Source organism: Salvia splendens, chromosome 1 (assembly GCF_004379255.2).
Source record: "Salvia splendens isolate huo1 chromosome 1, SspV2, whole genome shotgun sequence".
Taxonomy (NCBI): Eukaryota; Viridiplantae; Streptophyta; class Magnoliopsida; order Lamiales; family Lamiaceae; genus Salvia; species Salvia splendens.
Genome location: NC_056032.1, coordinates 26,988,274 through 27,008,943, shown reverse-complemented (window position 1 = coordinate 27,008,943; position 20,670 = coordinate 26,988,274). Strand labels below are relative to the sequence as shown.

At 35.6% G+C, this 20,670-nt stretch overlaps 2 protein-coding genes across 2 annotated transcripts; one reads left to right on the top strand and one right to left on the bottom strand.

The window, feature by feature from the left end:
- Positions 1 to 201: 201 nt before the first annotated feature.
- On the bottom strand, positions 202 to 3,309 carry LOC121797664. Its single transcript, XM_042196311.1, has 5 exons — positions 2,894 to 3,309; positions 1,803 to 1,880; positions 962 to 1,061; positions 595 to 737; positions 202 to 528 (listed from the first exon to the last, which is right to left on the bottom strand). Exons 1-5 carry the CDS (start codon positions 3,158 to 3,160, stop codon positions 313 to 315), a joined length of 804 nt encoding a protein of 267 aa, XP_042052245.1. The 5' UTR covers positions 3,161 to 3,309; the 3' UTR covers positions 202 to 312.
- A 4,534-nt stretch (positions 3,310 to 7,843) lies between these two features.
- LOC121761664 (F-box/WD-40 repeat-containing protein At3g52030-like) lies at positions 7,844 to 19,074 on the top strand. The gene is made up of 9 exons (XM_042157334.1): positions 7,844 to 7,880; positions 8,560 to 8,746; positions 9,006 to 9,209; positions 10,714 to 10,768; positions 12,096 to 12,194; positions 16,563 to 16,652; positions 17,272 to 17,338; positions 17,415 to 17,499; positions 18,467 to 19,074. The coding sequence occupies exons 1-9, from the start codon at positions 7,844 to 7,846 to the stop codon at positions 18,885 to 18,887; spliced, it is 1,245 nt and encodes a 414-aa protein (XP_042013268.1). The 3' UTR covers positions 18,888 to 19,074.
- Positions 19,075 to 20,670: the final 1,596 nt, after the last annotated feature.

Below are 20,670 nucleotides of genomic sequence, written 5' to 3'. Positions count from 1 at the left end.
ATTCTCTCAAATTATTAACACTATTCTTTCGACCTTTGGTGGACAGAGGGAGTACATTAAAATTCTTAATTCTTTCCCAATAAAGATTAGTACTAAAGGCCAGGTCAAAGAGGGGAGTGGATTCATTCTTCATGAAAAGAAGAAAGCAGGCATTAAGGTTGGCATTGCTATCTTATCTTTGTAGTATTTGATAGGGTTGAATTATACTAAAACTTAATTTTCATGATAAAAATCATTAAAGTAGTTATAGCTTACATGAAGAGCTTAAACCTGCTCCAAATAGGTGCGATACAAGTGAAGGCTGCGAGTGTGCTACTCGTTTTCTGATTTATGTAGATTGTGAAGGATGTACAAGGATGCCGAAGACAAGAATATACAAACAGAGTAGGTTAGTAAGTCGAAACCGGTTGTTATTGTTACCATCTTACTCCTTTCAAACATCTTCACCAGAAGGATCATGACTATCACATGCCCTACTTTCGTCTTCAGCTCATTCAGCGAGCTTATCTTCATCCACTTTGGCCTCTCCTGCAGTCAGACGACTTTGTCAGTCTTTTGATGAAAGTTGGCAGAAGAGAAGAAACATAATATTACCTTCAAAGCAAACATGCCAAACAAGGACGATCCCCTGAGTGCGCGATCAGAAGCTGGAGTGACATTTGGGGACACATTTGAAATGAAGAGTCCGTACAACCCCATCCCGAATATCAACATGACAGTCCCAGCAAGATATACATCTGCAATTAAATGAGGTTATTGGAGACAATCTCATTTAGGTTGCTAGCAGATTTGAGTTTCGAAACTAAATGGAAATGAGAGAAGTTAGAAGGATTCCTTTTGGAAATGGAAACAAAACTGCCTTGCAACAAGAGAAGACAATCTAAGTCGAAGAGCAACTACTCATAGAAATGCAACTTTTCTCCTCTAAGAAGTCATGCTGTAAAAAACATTAGATGCTTACCGATGGCTTCAACAAGTCGTAGAACCATTTGGCCAGAATGGACCCCTTTAACACAGCTCGTCCAGTATACTTTGTACGCGTCAAATATGTAGACGCATCCCTACAAAAATAGCATTCATTCACAACAACTCTTTAAACATACACAAGGCATTATTGATGATTGCAAAGACTCATCCAAATCCAATGAGGAGTATATTTTGACCAAACAAAGTATTTTCTTAAATCTGAACTAGATCTATCACTTAGACACAACGTGCCACTTACGTCTAAATAATTTTCTGTTTCAGAAACATCGTACTTATATACAGCATAATCGTATCCCTTTAAATATGTTCTCCAATTCATGGATATAATTGGCTTATTGATGTGTTGACTACATTTTATTTGTACAGAATGCAGAATTTTGTCAATCATATTGTGGTCACTCTTACAGTATCCTGGCATGAATCGAACAAACCCTGTAGTTAGTAAGAGCAGACAAGAAGCCATAAACTTGTTGCTTGGTTAAAAAGAACATATATATAAAGTTTTACAAAAAAGAAATATTGTGACTCTCTCACTAATAGACCACAATAGAGAAGTAGAACAATGTGAGACTACTAGGCAGAACTTCATTTAATTTTCAGATATTTTGCACTCATTTGATTCTAAATCAAACCCCATATTGATAATCTGTCAAGCAAACAAATTGAACCAAAGTGAAATGAAAAACCAAACATCATGTTTTGGATTTGCACTAATATAATGATTTTCAATAACTAGTAGAATCATCCATAACCCTAAGAAGATCATTAGCCTTGTACCTAGGCTTAAATTTCCAAATAAGAGAGTGTAAAATTACATTGAGAAAGCACAGCACAGAGCCAGCCAATGAACCACCAACTGCTAGTAGTGCCAAAAACCGGAAATCAAATATGACCTGCACGAGTTAAAGAGATTCAACACAGTTAATAAATGAAACCTGGTAACTTGACTGGGCAATATATCTAAGGATTGATCTTGTATTCTTTAAACTTTGTTTTACTACTACCTCTGTCCCAGCTAAGATAACACACTTCTTTTTCGCACGTGTTTTGGGAAAATGATAATGAATAGTTAAAGTATAAAGAAAGTAAAGTAACAAAGAGAACAATATATTGGAGAGTCTATTCTACATTATTCACTCTCGTACTTTACTTCCTCTCCAAAGTACTCCCTCTGTCCATGATTAAATGTCTCATATCTGACTGGCACGGGTTTTAAGATGTTGTTTGACTTTAATATATTGGTTTTATAATAAAATGTGAGTGGAATGAGTTAGTAGAATGTAAGGTCCACTTATCAAATATAGCAAGAGTGAAATGACACATTTATTGACGGACAGACGAACGAAAAAAGAAAAAATGGGATACTTAATGGTGGACGGAGGGAGTATTATTATCACTTTCCAAAACATGTGCGAAAAATGACCTTTGTCATCTTAGCTGGGGACGGAGGGAGTATATAGGAGTATATGTTATTAGATGATCATGAGTTCTTGCGGTGATCAAGTCCATCAATTGAGATAAAATGATCATTGCTTTATCGATGAAATTCAGGTAATCACACCCTCGCTAATTACATAGAAAATTTCTACATCCAGGCTAAATTACTCACAAATTTTAACCAAAAAATATGATTGAATTTCATCAAAGAAGAAGATATATGACTGACTACTTAACTATCGCAATCTAAAAGGCATAACCTCATACCAACCTTAACCGCTCCAGTGAAAATTACAGCAAAATTAAACAGTAGCATAAAAATTAAATAACCATCTAAATTAACACATACTCCACATAATACCTTCAGATTATCTTCATTATCCCCCAAAATTCAAACTCTAATTGATAGTAGAAAATCTCTACAGACTACAGAAAAAGCACAAAAGAAGCAAAAATAAAATTTATATACCCTCTCAATATTGGACTCAGTAGATTGTACAAATTGCACGACCGAGCTTCCATTCGGATTTACAAGTGAATAACTGTACGGTAATTCCGGCGGTTTCCCTTTCTCCGAAACTCCAAATTTTTCAGTTGATTTAGATTCACCATGAGAAGCCTCTGCTGAGGAAGAAGACGCGGACATTGAGATGGAGCATTTTCTGGGGATTAATTTCTTGGGCTGAAACAGCGAGAGAGCGCTGGCTGAAACAGAAGATGAGACCACCGCCGCCATTGATGGAAAAAATTGAAGAAAATTAACGAGTTTAGATTTTTTATTGATGCAATTGTGTGTGTGTGTGTGTGTGTGTGTGTAAGAAAAGTCTCGCAATCAGCTTCATGGCGGGTAGCGCCACCCAAATCAACCATATGGTTCTATCTATTATTCCTTATCATTTGGTTCTATCTATTATTCCTTATCATTATGTATCATTGCTCCAACTTTCAACGAATTTAAGGCCACCCGCAACGCGTCACACGGGTGGCCCGTAATCTATCACACCGCGACGAGACGGCGGCGTGACGCGTTGCAGCACCCCGTCTCGTCTTCAGCCCGCCGAAACGGATGGCGAGACGTCTCGCCACGCGCCAGCGTGACGTGGCGCGCTCTGGCGCCATGCGTGACGCCCACTCGCCGGCCCGCGAGTGGGCATCGTCACGCTGACACAATAAATCATTTTTTAATTCGAATTAAAAAAAATATTAAACAAAAAACGGTAATATTACCGTTTTTCTTTTTTTATTATTTTTTTTATTTTTTACCCTATAAATACTCCTAATTCATCCTCATTTCACACACATACACATCTATTCTTCCCAAATCATCTCCATTTCCTCTCCAATTTTCATCTGACCTCTCATCACAAAATGTCCGGCGACGGAAACTCTGGCAGTGGCGGCTCCGGCGGGTTCGACATCAACGTGTTCGGCGACTGGGGGGCATGTACAATGTCCTGGGTGGTGGTTCTGGTTCGTCGACGCCGGGCAGCCAGGGTTCGTCGACGCTGGGGGGTACCAACCACCCCATTTTGATGTGGATGCATACGCCCGTCCCTCCGCCTCGAGGTATTCGCAGGGATTATCCCAGATTTGGGAGGATTATTCCGTTGAACCCACTCCGGAAGAAGGCCGAGGCGGTGGAAGCTCTAGGGCGGAGGCGGACGAGGAGGAGGATCTAGGCCGGCATCCGTACAGCCCCAAAGAAACGCTGCCGGTGTACAACTCCTGGATCAGCGTCTCGTACGATCCCATCGTCGGGAATCAACAATCCCGGAAGTGTTTCTAGGAAAAGGTCACCGAGACCTACCACGAGATTAAGCCGAAGGGGTCCCGCCGCCACACATATAAGATGTTCCGCGCTCACTTTGACCGAGTCGACAGAGAGGTCAAAAAATTTTGCTCCATCTACAAGAGTGAAGCGGCTCATTACCAAAGCGGAGCCACGGGAACCGACATTCTGAGGTTGGCTTTGCTAGTCTACTTCGACAACACCGCCAAACAATTCAAACATGTCGATGTTTGGGAGGTCGTCAAAGACGAGGAAAGGTGGGCCGACTGTGTCCGGTCCAGCTCGGACTCGACCTCGAAGCGCACGAAGCACACGACGGGTGGCCAATACTCGTCTAGTGAGGGCGGTTCGGGCAGCGTCGTACAAGAGTTTGCCTCGCAGGAGGTTGAGGGCACGGGCTCGGGGGCACCCTTGAACTCCCTAATGTCCATGTACATGACCGCCACAATGGCGGACACTTCCTGCATGACGCCTCCCCAATACCAAGCCTATGTTGCCGGAATTGAGTTTATGGCAAGACAACTTGGTATTCCGGCTCCAGGTGGCTTCAGTGCACCTCTACCGCCTTCAGGGGATGATTCGCCGGCGGAATAGTTTTTTTTATTTTCTATAAAATTATATTTTAAATTATGTATTTTTTATTTTTTACGATTTTAATTATGTGTTTTTTTATTTTTTTTAAATTTTAAGTTGTATTTTTATTTTATGTTGTAATTTTATTTTATTTAATGAAGTGTGTTTTTATTAATTGAATTTGGTTGGAAATAAAAATAAAAAATGAAATTGAACGAATAGTAATTTAAGAGACGGTTAAGGGACGGATAAGAGATGGAGGGTAGCATGTTCCGTCCCTTAGTTAAGAGATGGAGTAAAAAAGTACAGTGTGACCCATGAATAGTAATTTAAGGGACGGATAAGAGACAGCGTTGCAGATGGCCTAATATCGGTTAATAATAAAAAAAAAATAGGGCAAATTGCCCATAAAGTCATGAACTTTCAAAATAGTTTGATTTTTTTCGTGAACTTTAAATATTGCATGAAAAGTCAAGAACTTTACCGAACTGTGTAAATTTTCCGTCCACTCGACCAGATAGATTTCCGATACAAACTATCCTACGTGGCGTGCCGGTGGCGTGATTTGGCAACTCTACTAATTCTGATTGTTTATCTTCTATCTTTACAATATTTAACTCCGGACTTATCACAAATATACAAGTAGCGCAAACAAAAACGTACAAATCGAATTCAGCATAAAAATAGCATTTGTTCTACAATTCGAATTGAACCATAAATTTGTCATTTGCCAAGCCACGCCTCCGGTGCGCCACGTAGGATAAGTTTGTGTCGGAAATCTATTGGGTTGGGTCGGATGAGAAATTTACACAGTCCGGTAAAGTTCATGACTTTTCATGCAACATTTAAAATTCACAGGAAAAACCAAACTATTTTGAAAGTTCATGACTTTACACACAATTTGCCCAAAAAATTACACAAACTTTTGGTGAATTCAAGTTTTAATTACAAACTTTTATTTATGATAAAATAAATACAATCACTTTTAACTTCGCGATAAATTTTTCATAAAATTTGATTTCGCCCAAATTTAATTCTATGTAACGTACCAGAATGTTTACATCAGTTCAACGTAGTTTATAAAATGAACTTATAGTTTAGTAAATAGAGTTGTGATCAATTGCTAACTGTCTCTATATTGCTAACTGCAACTAATTACAGACCATAAGATCTTTAGAGATCTAGTGGTCTAAAATTTGTCATGTGTAATTTCATTTTTTTATTATTTAAATTTAAAAAATATAAGAAAAACTACCAAATTTAGGATTTTCGATTAAAATGTCAATAGTGTGTATTAAACATATCAATACGATGCCTTGAATATGTCAACACAATTACGAATTCACATTTTATACATATTATGTTGACATATTATGATATACGTTCACATTAAACTACTTCTGGACAAATACGAAAATTAAAGAATTTTTTTCAAATTTTGACATCGGAACATATGCAAGTATCTGTAATTTAATATATGTTGTGTGCAAAAATAATTTAAATTATGATAGTTATATGCATTTAAAGTTTTGAGATATTTTTCAAAAGTTAGTTATATATAATTCATCGTTAATTGGCATTAATACCCTTATTGACATTTTTTATATAATTTCTTGATACTCAGAGCTGAATGATTTTGACTCTTGATTTGAAGATATAATACATACTCCCTCTGTCCCATTAAATATAAAACATTTGTTTTTTGGCACGGGATTTTATGCAAAGTTGTTTTGTGAGTTAATGAAGAAAGAGTAAAGTAAGAGAAAAGAAAAAGTAGAGATGATATTGTTTCCATTTTAGGAAAACGTTTTTTAATAGGACAATCAAAAAAGGAAAACGTTTCTTTATATTCTATTTCGGCAAACTATCATTTTATGAAACAAAAATATCATTTTCTGATATGATAAGGGCCTATTTGTCATTTCATAATTAAACTTGGCGGGTGAAGGTGGAAGGATGCAAATTGGACCAGTGGCGGACACACACATATGAGGAGAGGGGCTTAAGCCCCTCCCAAACCTTTTAAAAAAAATTATTTCTACTTCAAAAATATTTAAATTTTCTTTGAAAGTAACTTCAGCCCTCACCAAGTTAATGTGTTAGATGTCTAAATAGTTGGAATTTAACCGGAAGGAGGGGCTGAAATTGAAAATTGCAGCGAAAAAATGTATATAACAATGGCCGCCGCGCTGTTGGGGTTGGGAAGAAGATGGAAATAACAAAAAAGTTGTTTAATGAATATAAAAATAATAATAGTAATAAAATCTGAAAAGACAATCCCTTATCCCTATTGAAACGGGTTCCACTTTTCATAACAGTATAAGTATATCACTTAAATTTGAAATCGTTTCAAAAATTATACTTGACTAACGATTTTATGGCTCTTCTTTACCATTTTAATTGGTGAGTCCATTTTTCCCTTTTTCTTTTGTCATAGTTACTGTATTTATTGAACTATTTAAAAGTTTTTTTGTGTGGTTTTCATAATTTTAATTTCTTATAGAAAGTAAACTTACATTCTAATATTCTTATAGAAAATAAACTACATTTCTAGGAGTAAAGTTTACATTTTTAATTAATTTAGTAATTTTTTCTTATATAGAAACGGAATATTTTTTTTAAAAAAATGCGAAAGGATAATTATTCATCTTCTATCTTCTCTAAGTGCTATAATTGTTGAATTAGTGGAAATCAGTATGCAAGAAGTTGAATTGGATTTGAATTATAGTATTTATGTTGGCACTTTATGTATTAAATATTTATACAATTTTATTATTGTTATTGGGATTTTTTAATATATATAATTAATTTATATATTAATATAGTATATATTAATATTGATAATGAAAAATTTTAATAAAGCCCCTACTAAAATTTATTTCTGCGTCCGCCACTGAATTGGACGCTCACTCATTACGAAGAAGAAATTGAAACAAAGAACACGCCAAACCACTCTCCTCTCAAGCACAAATTTGGATTTCGAAATCCTAGCTTCATCTAAATCTTCTCGACATTCTTACGTCGTTTTTCTCGATTATACACCAACAAATCCTCAAAATGTCAAAGAAAAGCACGGGAGAATCATCGATGAGAGGTTAGAAGATGTTATTTACTCATTTCTCTTTCGTTTTTGCTCGATTTTATCATTTCTATGTCGTTCTTTTCCAATTATATAGTTTTCTATTGTAGATTTAATGTTGTATGTGATAATATGAGGAATAGATGACTATAAACGCCTATTTCAGTTGATATTTCTACTATTTCGCAAAAAAATGACAATATCGAAAATGATATGTATTTTTACCATAGATTTAAGGTTTACAAGCTCATGTGATCTTTTTGAATGTATTTTATTTTTACTATTTTGAATATGCAATGATATTTCAGAATAATAAATATATAATCCGTTTATAAAAAGATATAGCATTACGTATGTGTTTGGAACCCCATAATCTACTAATGCTCGGCCTAATATTGGCAATCAAGCAATCTATACTTTTAAAATTCTAACCAAATCTATGTGTTTAATTCACTAGCCATATCCACCTCCGGGAATTTGCAAATTGTTTTAGAAGAGTTTTAAAAGAGTTTATTTTTTTGTATATGAGGCCAATTTTGGTCCATTGATAAATATTGTGAGAGAATTAGTAAAAAAAATAAGAGAGATAAAAAAAATCCATTATTCTGGAAGCATTCTTATGTGTTATGCCCGATCCCTTTCATATTTAATCTCTTTTTTCCGAAGTCCGTCAATAAAATGTATACCTCATAAGTCATAATATTACCTTTTCTCAGTTCCCCTACGTCATCATTTAACATCCGCCCGCCGGCATCGGCAAAGCGTTGCCGCCGTGTCTCCCTGACCACAATTGACGCTCTCGGAGCCGACACTCTATTCATGATTTTCACTTTTCTCGACCTCGTCCACCTAATTCGCTGCTCCGCCGTCTGCCACTCATGGTACCTCTCTCTCTCTCTCAGATAGAAGCGATTTTTCCTTATTATATTGTTCCTATTCGGTGCATCTGTTGATCTTAGTTATTTCTTTTAGGGCTTTGTCTTTGTATTTGTTAATTTTGGCGCGTAAACCGAATGATGGAAAATGAGAAACAGTTTAGAGAGATAACTAGCAAATTACTTAAAACATTCATTTAGTATCATTCAACTTGAAACGCTATGTCGCGCCTTATTTTTTTTTTGGTTTGTTTCATGGTTGAAGGAGGGCAGTGATTACTAAACTGAAGCTGCTGCAATTACAGTATCACAAGCAACATCAGGCTGATTCTGCTAGCGTCTCTGATTTGTCTAATTATTCAGAAAAATTGATAAATATACAGATGGAGCAGCTAGCTATGGGTCAACAAAGATCGTCTTTACAAGGAGGACATGTTAGTGTTTTTCAGTGGAAAGCTCACTCGGTAGGGTAAATCTTTATCCTTTTCTACTCTATTCATATCGGCCTGCCACTTTTTAGTTGTTTTAAAGCTTCAAAATTTTACTAACTTGCATTGAGTTAAGCAATTTAAGTAACGATAAATACTCCCTCCGTCCCACAATAGGAGTCACATTTGGCGTGGGCACGAGTTTTAAGAAATGTTAAAAATAGTGGATTAGAAAAGTTAGTCTAATATGAGGTCCACTTTTTTATGTTGGTTTTATAATAGAATGTGAGTGAAGTGATTTAGTGGAATGTGGACCTACTTACCATTTATGGTAAAAGTGAAATGTGACTCTTATTGTGGGACAGACTGTAATGGCAAAATGTGATTCTTATTGTGGGACGGAGGAAGTACATTTTAGTAATATGTTGATTGGTACTCACTACACTTCAACGAATCATATCACTTTTTATTTATTTTTTTGAGTTGCAATTATGTCGCACTTTGTAGAACTTCCCCGAGGGTCCAAATTGGAATAAACCTGTGGTCAACTTGGAATCGCACATGTGGAACTTCTGGCTCCAACTCATCTGGACTTGACGTATGGTAGGTTGGCACGTACTCTTACAAACCTGTGCCAACCTACGAACCACCAGCTCTGACGTGGAAACCAGTGGTTCTAAAATAACCATGTCAACTTAAAGTTATGAACTGAGTGCCATTGATGAGCAGATGGATGTAATTAGTACTTATGGAACTCTTCTGTAGTATATCTATTTGATCGTCTCTGTTAGTACTTCCTGGCAGTTGTTTCAGTTTACTTAGGGCTCCATATACATTATACATATAGGGAGGATTAGTTTAAGACATTTTTTGGAGTATGCCTTTGTCAGGACACAAATAAAGGAGCAAAGTTCCTCTGAGTCAGTTCAATATATGTTCCAACTGTGATCAGCTTTGCTAGCTTAGCTCATGATTTATTGAAAAAGTTTTAGCCACTCCCTTCAAGTTCAGAATGCTACAATTGCCCTTGATTTCACAGCTATCTTCAGATCTAGTTTTCTCATTCTAGGAAATCATTTTAATTAATATATTTGAGTATAAAGTATAACATTTTCCCTTTCCTAGTATTACTTTTCTTCGAATATCTGCATTTGAAAATGATGGCATTATGCAACCAGTCGGGTTTTCTGAACCATATTTTCTGTCCACCTTAATGACTGATAAATTCCTACATGGATATTAAGTTTTGAATGTCATTACACTTTCTTTGGATTTTATTTTCCAGAATTCAATGGTTAACTAACTCTTGAAATGTTTGCTGTGCTTGTGTATTCTTTTGTCTATTCGTTGTGCACTTTTCCCCAACCAGCTCTAGGATTGTGCTTATTTGAAAGTAAATTATTTTATCAAGTTACCATGTCAACTATTCATTTTTGGCGTCCAGTTCTTTCATTTCAGATTTGATGATTTTTTTGTTCTCTTTGGGTCAAATTTTTTATGTTAAAATTTCAAAGGCATAACTATATTAGCATGCTTTTTTCTTAGGTTTACCAAATGCAGAATGAAAATGGGATTGATTCTCACTGGTGTTGGAGATAAGGTATGAAGCATTCTACTTTCTACAACTAAGATATCAAGAACACCGGCTTGTGTCTTTGTAAGAGCAGCATAGTTGGGAATATGTGCAGTAGGCATCTGGTAGCTGTTCCATTTTTTTCTTCTTTTTAACCTTTTTCTTTAAAAGAGAACTAGATGCAAGGAAGGATTAAAAAACAACTAAATCGAGTATGTTGGCGATAAGAGACTGGCTTGAATATTTTACAAAAGAAAGTATGCTGGCAATGAGAAACTGACAATTTGATAAATAAGACCAGAACTAACTTTTGAATAAAATTATATATTGAAGCATCGTATATTTTCTTATGCTATTCTGAATCATCTATAATGATAAAATATAGTTAATCTCTGTGAGATTAAATGAAGAGATATGTACCAGTTTGTTTGCTTGATATAGTGTCGTGTAGTACTGACCTATAACTTAATTTCTAAAAAGGGCCCGGACGATCTTGTTACAAAATTTATAGATTTAGTTTTCTATTTATTTTTAAATAAGTACTCGGAAAGTACAAAGACACTGTAGCAGTTTTTTGTAGTTTACAAATCTGAAATACTCCCCCATCCACGATGTAAAGATCCATGTACTTTTTTCCACTTTTGGTGTGCAGACAGCGGACCCCACATCCCACTAACTTGTTCCACTCACATTCCATTATAAAATTAATACTAAAAGTGGGACCTACATTCTACTATCCTTTTCCATTTACTTTTCTTCCCAATTTTAAACAATTTCTTAAACCCTGTGCTGAGTCAAAATGGCTCCTTTATGGTGGACGGAAGGAGTAACAATTTCTGTCAACTGCATATAACAATATCCTTCAATCATATTCTCAATACTTCTCCATACAATGTTTCCTTTTCAAACAATATTGCTTATTCTTTATGTGAGAATAAATAATGTTTAGGGATAATGAATATCAGATCACCCACTCGATTATTCAAGTCTAAAAATGCTGGGCATTTCAGCCAAAAGGATTTTGGATGAGCACATTGCCGGTTCCCCATTGTTAATTATAGGCATTCCAATTACACGATGACCATGCGAATGAGTCCAAATCCTATCACAATAGTTGGCTCTAATAATTTTGTCTCTGATATTTCTGTTTTAGTTTTGCTGGGGGGATGTTCAGAATATCTAGTACTCTTGGGTAATTAGATGCTTCAATGAACGCAATAGTTTATGAATGACCCTGCTGACGATAGTATTTGTCAAAAATAGTCTCCTAGGAAAACGAGCATGATTTACTTATCTATTCTTCACATCTTTAGATTGCATACATACTTTGGATGCTTAGTCTTAAAAGTCACAGGTGATGCGTCTCTGGTCTGCAGAGAGCTGTAAGGGTTTGGATGAATACCAGCTTCCGGATAGAGCACCGCTAATTGATTTTAACTTCGATGAAGGGAAGGTAATGTTGAACTGCTTGGTGCATTAAATGTTTTCATATATAAAGCACAGACTTCTCTTTTCTTGGAATGTTTTTAGTTCTTATGTGGTCTTTGAAAGATAGATGGTATTTTTTGGGGAAGGATGATGAAATCTTTAGAAGTGAGCTTATTACAATTGAACACTTATATTGTGGCTTTTACATTGTTAGAAAATGAACCCATAGCACCATTGTTTATAACCGGGGGACTGGAAAAACACATCTAATTTGATATCCATTATTATCTAATTATGATTTTCTACCAAATTGCCTAGATTTTTAGGATGGAAGATTCTACTAAAGATATTAGAAGTGAGTAAGACTTATTTTGGTTAAGCTTTTAGAACTTGAGCTCTTTTAGATCCGTATTCTAAATTTAGGGCACCTACTTTTGTAAAGTACTTAGAAGAAATAGCCACATTTTTGTGGGCTTTCCTTACTTTTCTTTATCTATTTGATTTTGAGATAAAATCATTTTTTATCTTTGAATGTACATGCGTCAATTTTAAAACAATGTTTTGAGACACACCTCGATGCGGATCTGCAAAAAAAATTGCATGCAGTCCCTACCGGTGAGGGGGACTGATGCGATATGAGGCACAAGTCTCGCGCCCCTGTGTGAAGTTTCAGCATTTTTACCTAATTTAATAACAAAGACTATGTAGTGAAACAAATACTAATAATATAGAATATTAAATAACTAATACTCCCTCTGTCCCTTGCTAATTTATTCATATTCCTTTTAGGGATGTCCCAAACTAAGTGAGTCATTTCCTTTTTGACACTTTCTCTTACTTTTTCCTCTATCTTACTTTATTCTCTCCACTTAACTAACAAAACTCCATTTTCTTAAAACCTGTGCCGAAAAGTAATGCCTCACTTAGTGAGGGATCAAGGGAGTACTAATCTCCAGATAGTGAACGATCCATATCATAATCTGTAGGATAATGATTGTATCGGAATCATGCAACACCATTTTTCCAGTCATTGGCAAATTTTTGGAATGTCTATATTTTATAGACTTCTAAGGTAAATGTCATCATTTAACAATTTACAAGTCATATCGAAGTTGGTGACTTATCTTACGACTATGACTAAAGTACAATTTTGATCTCTTACATTTATCCTAAAATTCTTTTTGGTCTCTTACATTAAGTTTGTGATCTTTTGGTCCCTAACATATTGTTTTTGTACCTTTTAGTCCCAAACATATTGTTTTGGTCCAAAATAACCATTTTCTGTTAAAATTAAAAGTCATAATGTTTGATCAAATCAATAACTTAATTATAATCTAGGACTAAAGTTCAATTTTGGTCCCCTACATTATCCCATAAAATTCTTTTCGGGTCTCATACTTTAAGTTTGTGACCTTGTTTGGGACCAAAAGGTACCAAAACAATATGTTAGGAACCAAAAGGTCACAAACTTAATGTATGGGACCAAAAAGAATTTTCGGGCAAATATAAGGGACTAAAATTGGACTTTAGTCTGCGACTATTAACCATCTTTGTAGTACTCCCTCCGTCCCGGCTAAGATGACACATTTCTTGGTCGGCGGGATTTTACGAGTTGTTGGTTAATGTGTTCAGTGTTGTTAAAATCGCGCCCCGAGCGCGCTTGGGTCGCGGGTCGCAAGGGCCGAGACCGACATCGCCCCGATGCGGCGGGGTCGTGCGAGATCCGTGGAGCGACGGTGGGGCGCGCCTGGGTCGGCTGGGTCGCCGTGGAGCGCCTGGGTCGGCTGGGTCGCCGTTGAGCCTAATTGAGAAACAAAGGCATCCATTCACTTTTTTTTACAGGAAGAGAGGAAGGAGAAGGAGAAGCAGAAACAGTTGTCGGTTTGATGGAAACGAGAAATCGATGTGAGTGTGGATAAATGGGAAATGGCTCACCTACACCGCGTTGCACTGGATAATTATTTCACGGTCTCCGTCAATCACTCTGCTCCACTGATTTAGTATACTTATTTAATTCTTTAAATATGAGTTCTAAAATATTTCTTAAAATATGAGTCAACTTTGCTAACAAAGACGTGTCATTTATTGTGCTGATCAGAGTCACAAACTATAGGGAGTATTATTTTTAAATCATTTCTTGTCATTTCTTTTTCTAATTACATGTTAGAAAGAAAAAAAAAGTAAGAAAGGCATGCATGAGTTTCCTATAATTCATTTTTCATGTTTCGTGCGAGTATTCGCTTGGCCATGTGATATTTTATCTACATGCCAAATCAAGTTTGTTAGTTGGGTTTCGAGACCTAACTTAATTAACTAAGTTGATGCACTTGTGAGCAGTGTGATAGTAGTTTCCTATAATACTAATCATTATTCATTTCCATAACATAGATAAAAGAATTAAAATAACTTGTGAAGGACTAATTATTTAACGCTTTACTTTTAAATGAATTAATTAATTTTTAATTCTTTTATCTATGTTATGGAAATGAGAAGGACTAATCAAAATAATTAATTCTTTTATCTATGTTATGGAATTGAAAATTCCTGATAATAGAAATAATGTTAGTAAATCGTCTATTTTCAATTTTTAAAAGTAAATAAATACTTATTCCGTTAGTACGCTTTACTAACAACATAAACGTTAACTATGCAATATAAATAAAATAGTTATTACATTTACGGTGTTTATTGCAGTAATAAAATTTAGTAGTGTGGATATATTGTGATGCGGTGTTTGAAATAAATTTAAATTGTAGAAATCATTTTTTCTCATTTTTTTCACTTTCTACAATATTATTTCAAATCGATGAACTTTTACTCTTATGGTAGGGAATTAGGGATTAGTGGAAAAAGAACTCAAATCTACTATTCATCTTTTTTTTACTAAAATTTTTAACATAACAATTATAAACAATTTCCCAAAATTAAACGATGGTAGAGCTTCTGGAGCGTCGGAAGCAGTGTATCATACTAGAGGTAGCACAAGCACAAGAGAACAAGCCTCAAGCTCTATGCGTGCTTATACTTGTAGATAATGAAGATGACAGTGAAGATATTAATTTGGTCGTATCCGATGAAGGAGAAGAGAACTTACCTCTGAGTGATGATGATATTATTTAGTTAATTATTTTATGTTTTGCAACTTTTTTTGGAACTTTGATGATTTTTTATAATAAAATTCAGTTATTTAGTTATGTTGTGTTGTTTAAAAATTTATATTTTTCGTCTAATCTTCTTTTTTTAATATGGAGTAATGATGTATGTAGATTTATTTGATGTGATAAACATTCAAGCAACAAACTTATAAAAGAGACACAAATATAATCATCATTCGGCTATTCTGGCGCCCCGATTCGTGGGTCTCTCGCCCCGTCGCCCCATCGCCCCGCGACCCGGGGTCCCCCCTCATCGCCCCGGGGCGCCCCGCGACCCTAACAACACTGAATGTGTTTAATTGGGGAGAAAAGGTGGGTGTATGTATTAAATGGAAGAGACAAAGTGAGTTGAACATTTTAATTGGAGTGAGAAAAATGGTTGGGTTATTAATTGGAGGGAGAAAGTTACAAAAAATAGAAATGTGTCATCTTATTTGGGACAAACTAAAAAGGAAAGTGTGGCATCTTAGCTGGGATCAGTGTTGGGAAAATCGCGCTCAGGGCGCGGGGCGCTCAAAGGGAGCCTGTAATCGCCCCGATGCGGCGGGGTCGTGCGAGATCCGTGGAGCGACGGTGGGGCGCGCCTGGGTCGCCGTGGAGCGCCTGGGTCGTCTGGGTCGCCGTGGAGCTAGGGCTTAATCAAATGTGGGGGAATTCGAATTCGAGCATCAAGTTTGACCAAAAACGCAATCGCGATAAGTAGAGGTTGAGGCAAGCAATCAATTACGCAACCAAGCAATTCAATGGCCAACTGAAGATGGCGGCGCCGAGTGGGTTGAACGGCATTGTTCGTTGTCGCGGTGGAGTTGATTTAGGGAGGAAATGGATTGATTTAGGCGATGGGCATTTTCGTTAATTGTTTCTTTAGTGGACGGCAATTTCTACAATTTCATCAATTTAGTCCCAATATTAAAATAATTATTTTCTAATTGACCCCATTACTTTTACGGTATATTGAGTTAGTCCGTATTTATAAGGTGTCTATGTCAACTTTGTCCGATAAATTGGGTTTAATTATAAAATTCTGAAATTTACTACTATTTCGGTATGAAGATATCAACTTTATTTTGTGCATAGTATCTAAAATTCTGAAATTTACTATTTCTGTATAAAGATCTCAACTTTACTTTGGGCATAGTATCTAAATTCTGAAATTATGTGATAGCCATTAGTATTACAATTAATTTCAAAATTATTACTATATCGATATGATATATAGGGGTCCATTTCATACTCAGATTGAGAAAAATATGATCGTGAGTGTGAATTCTATTAGAGGAATACTAGTAGGAATTCCTACGAAGCTAGAATTCCTACGAAGACCATACTAGAGGTAGCACAAGCACAAGAGAACAAGCCTCAAGCTCTATGCGTGCTCATACTCTTGTGGATAATGAAGATGACAGTGAAGATATTAATTTGGTTGTATCTGATGAAGGAGAAGAGACTTACCTCTGAGTGATGATGATATTATTTAGTTAATTATTTTATGTTTTGCAACTTTTTTTGGAACTTTGATGATTTTGATAATAAAATTCAGTTATTTAGTTATGTTATGTTGTTTAAAAATTTATATGTTTCTTTTAATCTTCTTTTTTTAATATGGAGTAATGATTTATGTAGATTTATTTGATGTGATAAACATTCAAGCAACAAACTTATAGAAGAGATACAAATATAATCATCATTCAGCTATTCTGGCGCCCCGATTCGTGGGTCTCTCGCCCCGTCGCCCCATCGCCCCGCGACCCGGGGTCCCCCCTCATCGCCCCGGGGCGCCCCGCGACCCTAACAACACTGGCTGGGATGGAGGGAGTATTACATAACTGCCCCTTTTGTCCCAGCCCTTTATGCCTAGCTGCCAAACTGAAAACAAAATTACATCTTCTATATATTTCTTTGATAGTTGATACTTTTGAGACTAAGGCCTGTGCCAAATGCCAATAGAGGGACTTCCTGGCAACTGTTACTACACTGTTGCTCCATACAGAGTTATCCATGGGAAGGGGTTCCGGTAGGGACAAAGTTATAATGTTGCACTTGCTCAACTGTGGGTATTAATTTTTTATCTTGATTCTGTTTTATGGCAGGCATAAAGACTATGTGTTTGAGCCCAAACTCATATTCACTATTTTGTGGATCAAGTACGGGCTATGCATCTTGTTGGGATCTAAGGTATGCCAGCCAAGGATTCCGTTTCCCTTTACGCGCCCGTGTTGATATCTTAAGTCTTTAGGTATATAATGTGTAATGAGTCATGATAAGGACTATACAAGTGTTCTATGTCATATTTTAGTATCTTGAGATGCATCACATTTTTGTGTTATACTCCCTCCGTCCCAGCTAAGACACATTTCTTAGTCTGCACGGGATTTTAGGAGTTGTTTGTTATTGTGTTTAGTTGGTGAGAGAAAATGTAGTTGGAGAGATAAACAGAGGAGAGATAAACAGAGTAGAATATTTTAATTGATGAGAAAAAGTGGTTGGATGTATTCCTAGGATAGCAAAAGTTACTTTATTATTTCCAAAAATAGAAATGTGTCATCTTATTTAGAACAAAATAAAAAGAATATGTCCCATCTTAGTTGGAACGGAGGGAGTAGTATATTCTTGGCATTATGTCATCTAGAAATGGTCCCTACTCATTCACACTCGGGGATCAGTTACACTCCAGCCCCGTAAAACATGTGTTACGTATAGGTTGTTTGAATTGTAAATGAAAATACATGGTATGCATTGCATGTATCAACATAAACCACTGATGACAAGCATGGAGGTGTTTATTTAGCTTATGTATTGTAAAAAGGTACTCCCTCCATCCCACCATAAGCAAGGCAATTTTTTGGGGCACGAGATTTGAGAAAAATGATATTTAAAGATTTAAATAGAGAGTGGGTAAATTATGAGAGAGAGTAAAGTAGACGAAGAGAGATAAAGTAAGAGGGATGAAATGTGTTATTTTTTGCTAAAATGAAAATGACTTATTTAAGGTGGGACGCCTCAAAAAGGATTGTGAATCACTTATGGTGTGTATGACTTTGTGTGTGTAAGAGAGGATTTTGTAATGATATTATTGAATGTAGTTACTAAGGATGTTGTGATGATATCAATGAATGGAGTCACTGACGTATTTCCCCTTCAGAACAATGAGAAGAAAATGGGAAACACGAGTGAGTCCAAATGTGCTTTACTCTATGCAACATCTGAGGAATGATGCATCCACATTGGTTATTGGCGGAATAGATGGCGTGGTGAGAATTGTCGACCAGGGCAGTGGCAATGTACTGTCCAGAATCATCATGGAGAATAGCTCTGAATCAAGCCGTTCCATGGACAAGAACAAATTAATTCAGAAAAAGAAAGGAATAAGACTTACGGAAGATGATCGCATTGATCTATTGCCAAATCGTCTTCCTATAACATGCTTGGCTGCTGGAATGCAGAAAGTTGTCACTGCACAAAGTGATAAATGCATAAGAGTTTGGAAGTTTGGTAAAAAAATGACACTCGTCAGTTATTATGTTCCTATGTATGTCAATCTTTCATGTATTGTCATTGTATAGAAGTTTTTTTTTCTTTATGTATTTCTTAGATATGAAATCTGTTTTTGGTTAGATCAACTTTATCACTTGGTTTTAGCTTTAGCAGCTTTGTCTATTTGTAGCCTTATTGTTGCATGGATCATGAATTAATGAGTAGCATTACACTCTACTAGTAGCCTAATTGGTGGAGTAGGTCTCATGGCTGAAACGTTATGGTCTTGAGTACAACATTTATCCCCTAAACCCTCAAGGGGAGGTGGCCGACCCCCTTCCCCCGATCTAATTGAAAACCCTCTCTCTCATGTGTAGATAGTCGTCCTCACGGGCGCATTCATTGTGGCAAACTCCATTGGTGGTGTATATGGAAGTAGGGGTGCATAAACGGTTCCCTGGTTCTCGGTTAACCGGAATCGGGAACTGTAATACCGGTTCTGGTTCTAGTATAGGTTCCAACTTTTTATATAAAACTAGTTCCGGTTAGAGTTTCGGTTCTAATCGGAATCGATCAATTTTATATTTTTATAATTTAATATACTAATAAATCTAACTTAATTGAATTGATATTGAATTGAAATGAAATAAAATAAAATAATTTGAAACATTGTTTGATTTTATGATTTAAACAGTGCTAAATTTTCGAGCTCTGTTTTCTGAAGTATTTTAAAATATTTAAAGTGTGATGCTTTGAATCTATAAATATTTCCCCAATCCATTTTTCATGAACTAACTACTATGAGTAGAACATCATAAATTTGTTTTTAATTTTTAAAAGAACTACACAAATACAGTATCATTTCATATGGTAGAAATTTAACTTTATAACACATTTGTGTAACAATTCATTTAATATACGATTTTAACCTATTTGTGAATGATTTATTAACTTTTCGTATTAAACCAAAAAGTCACAACAAAATTAATTAGTATTGGAAATTCCATTGAATATTTATTTAGCAAAAAAAAGGAAAATGAAACTTCTTTTAAAAAATGCGAAATTTTAGTAGTCCTTTTTTTTATAAAAGAAGCCAACATAAACTAGTCCGACCTATTGGCATAACTCTTACCCATATATGAATATTATTGTATTGTTGGTTTGTATTTTTTGTGTATTTATTTGAATTTTTAGGTATTATTTGTTGTATATCTAGATGTTGGATTATTATTTTATTAGTATTGAATTATTTAAACTTATAAATAAATTTGGATTAAAATTAAACATCGTTTCCAGTTAAGAACCGGTCAGAATCGAAACTGACCGGTTCTTAACCGACCGGTTTGGCTGGTTCCGGTCCCAGTTCCGGTTCTAGGATTTATGAAAAATTGAAACCGGTTAACCGGTCCGATTAGAACCGAAACCGGCCGGATAAACAGTCATATATGGAGGCATGATGGCCGATTTAACACACTTAGAACATTGATTTTCAAACCTTAGCAATTGCAGCATCGATTAATGAGTTATATACTAGCCTAATAACCCGCATATGTCATGCTAATAACTTAATTTGGACCATTTAAATATGATAAGGAACAATTCACATTAATCTTGAATCGTATAATTTTATGTCACCTTCTGTCCCATTAGATATGAAATATTTGATTTATGATACGGTATTTTATGTAGTGTTGTTTTTTTAAGTTATTGAAGAGAGAGTAAATTAAGAGAGAGGAAAAAAGTAAAGATGGTGTAATTTCCATATTAGAAATGTTTCATTTTTAATGGGATACCCAAAACGAAAAACGTTTCATTTTTAATAAGACAGATGGAGTATATATTATTGTGGGATATTTTTGTCCAAGAGGAAAA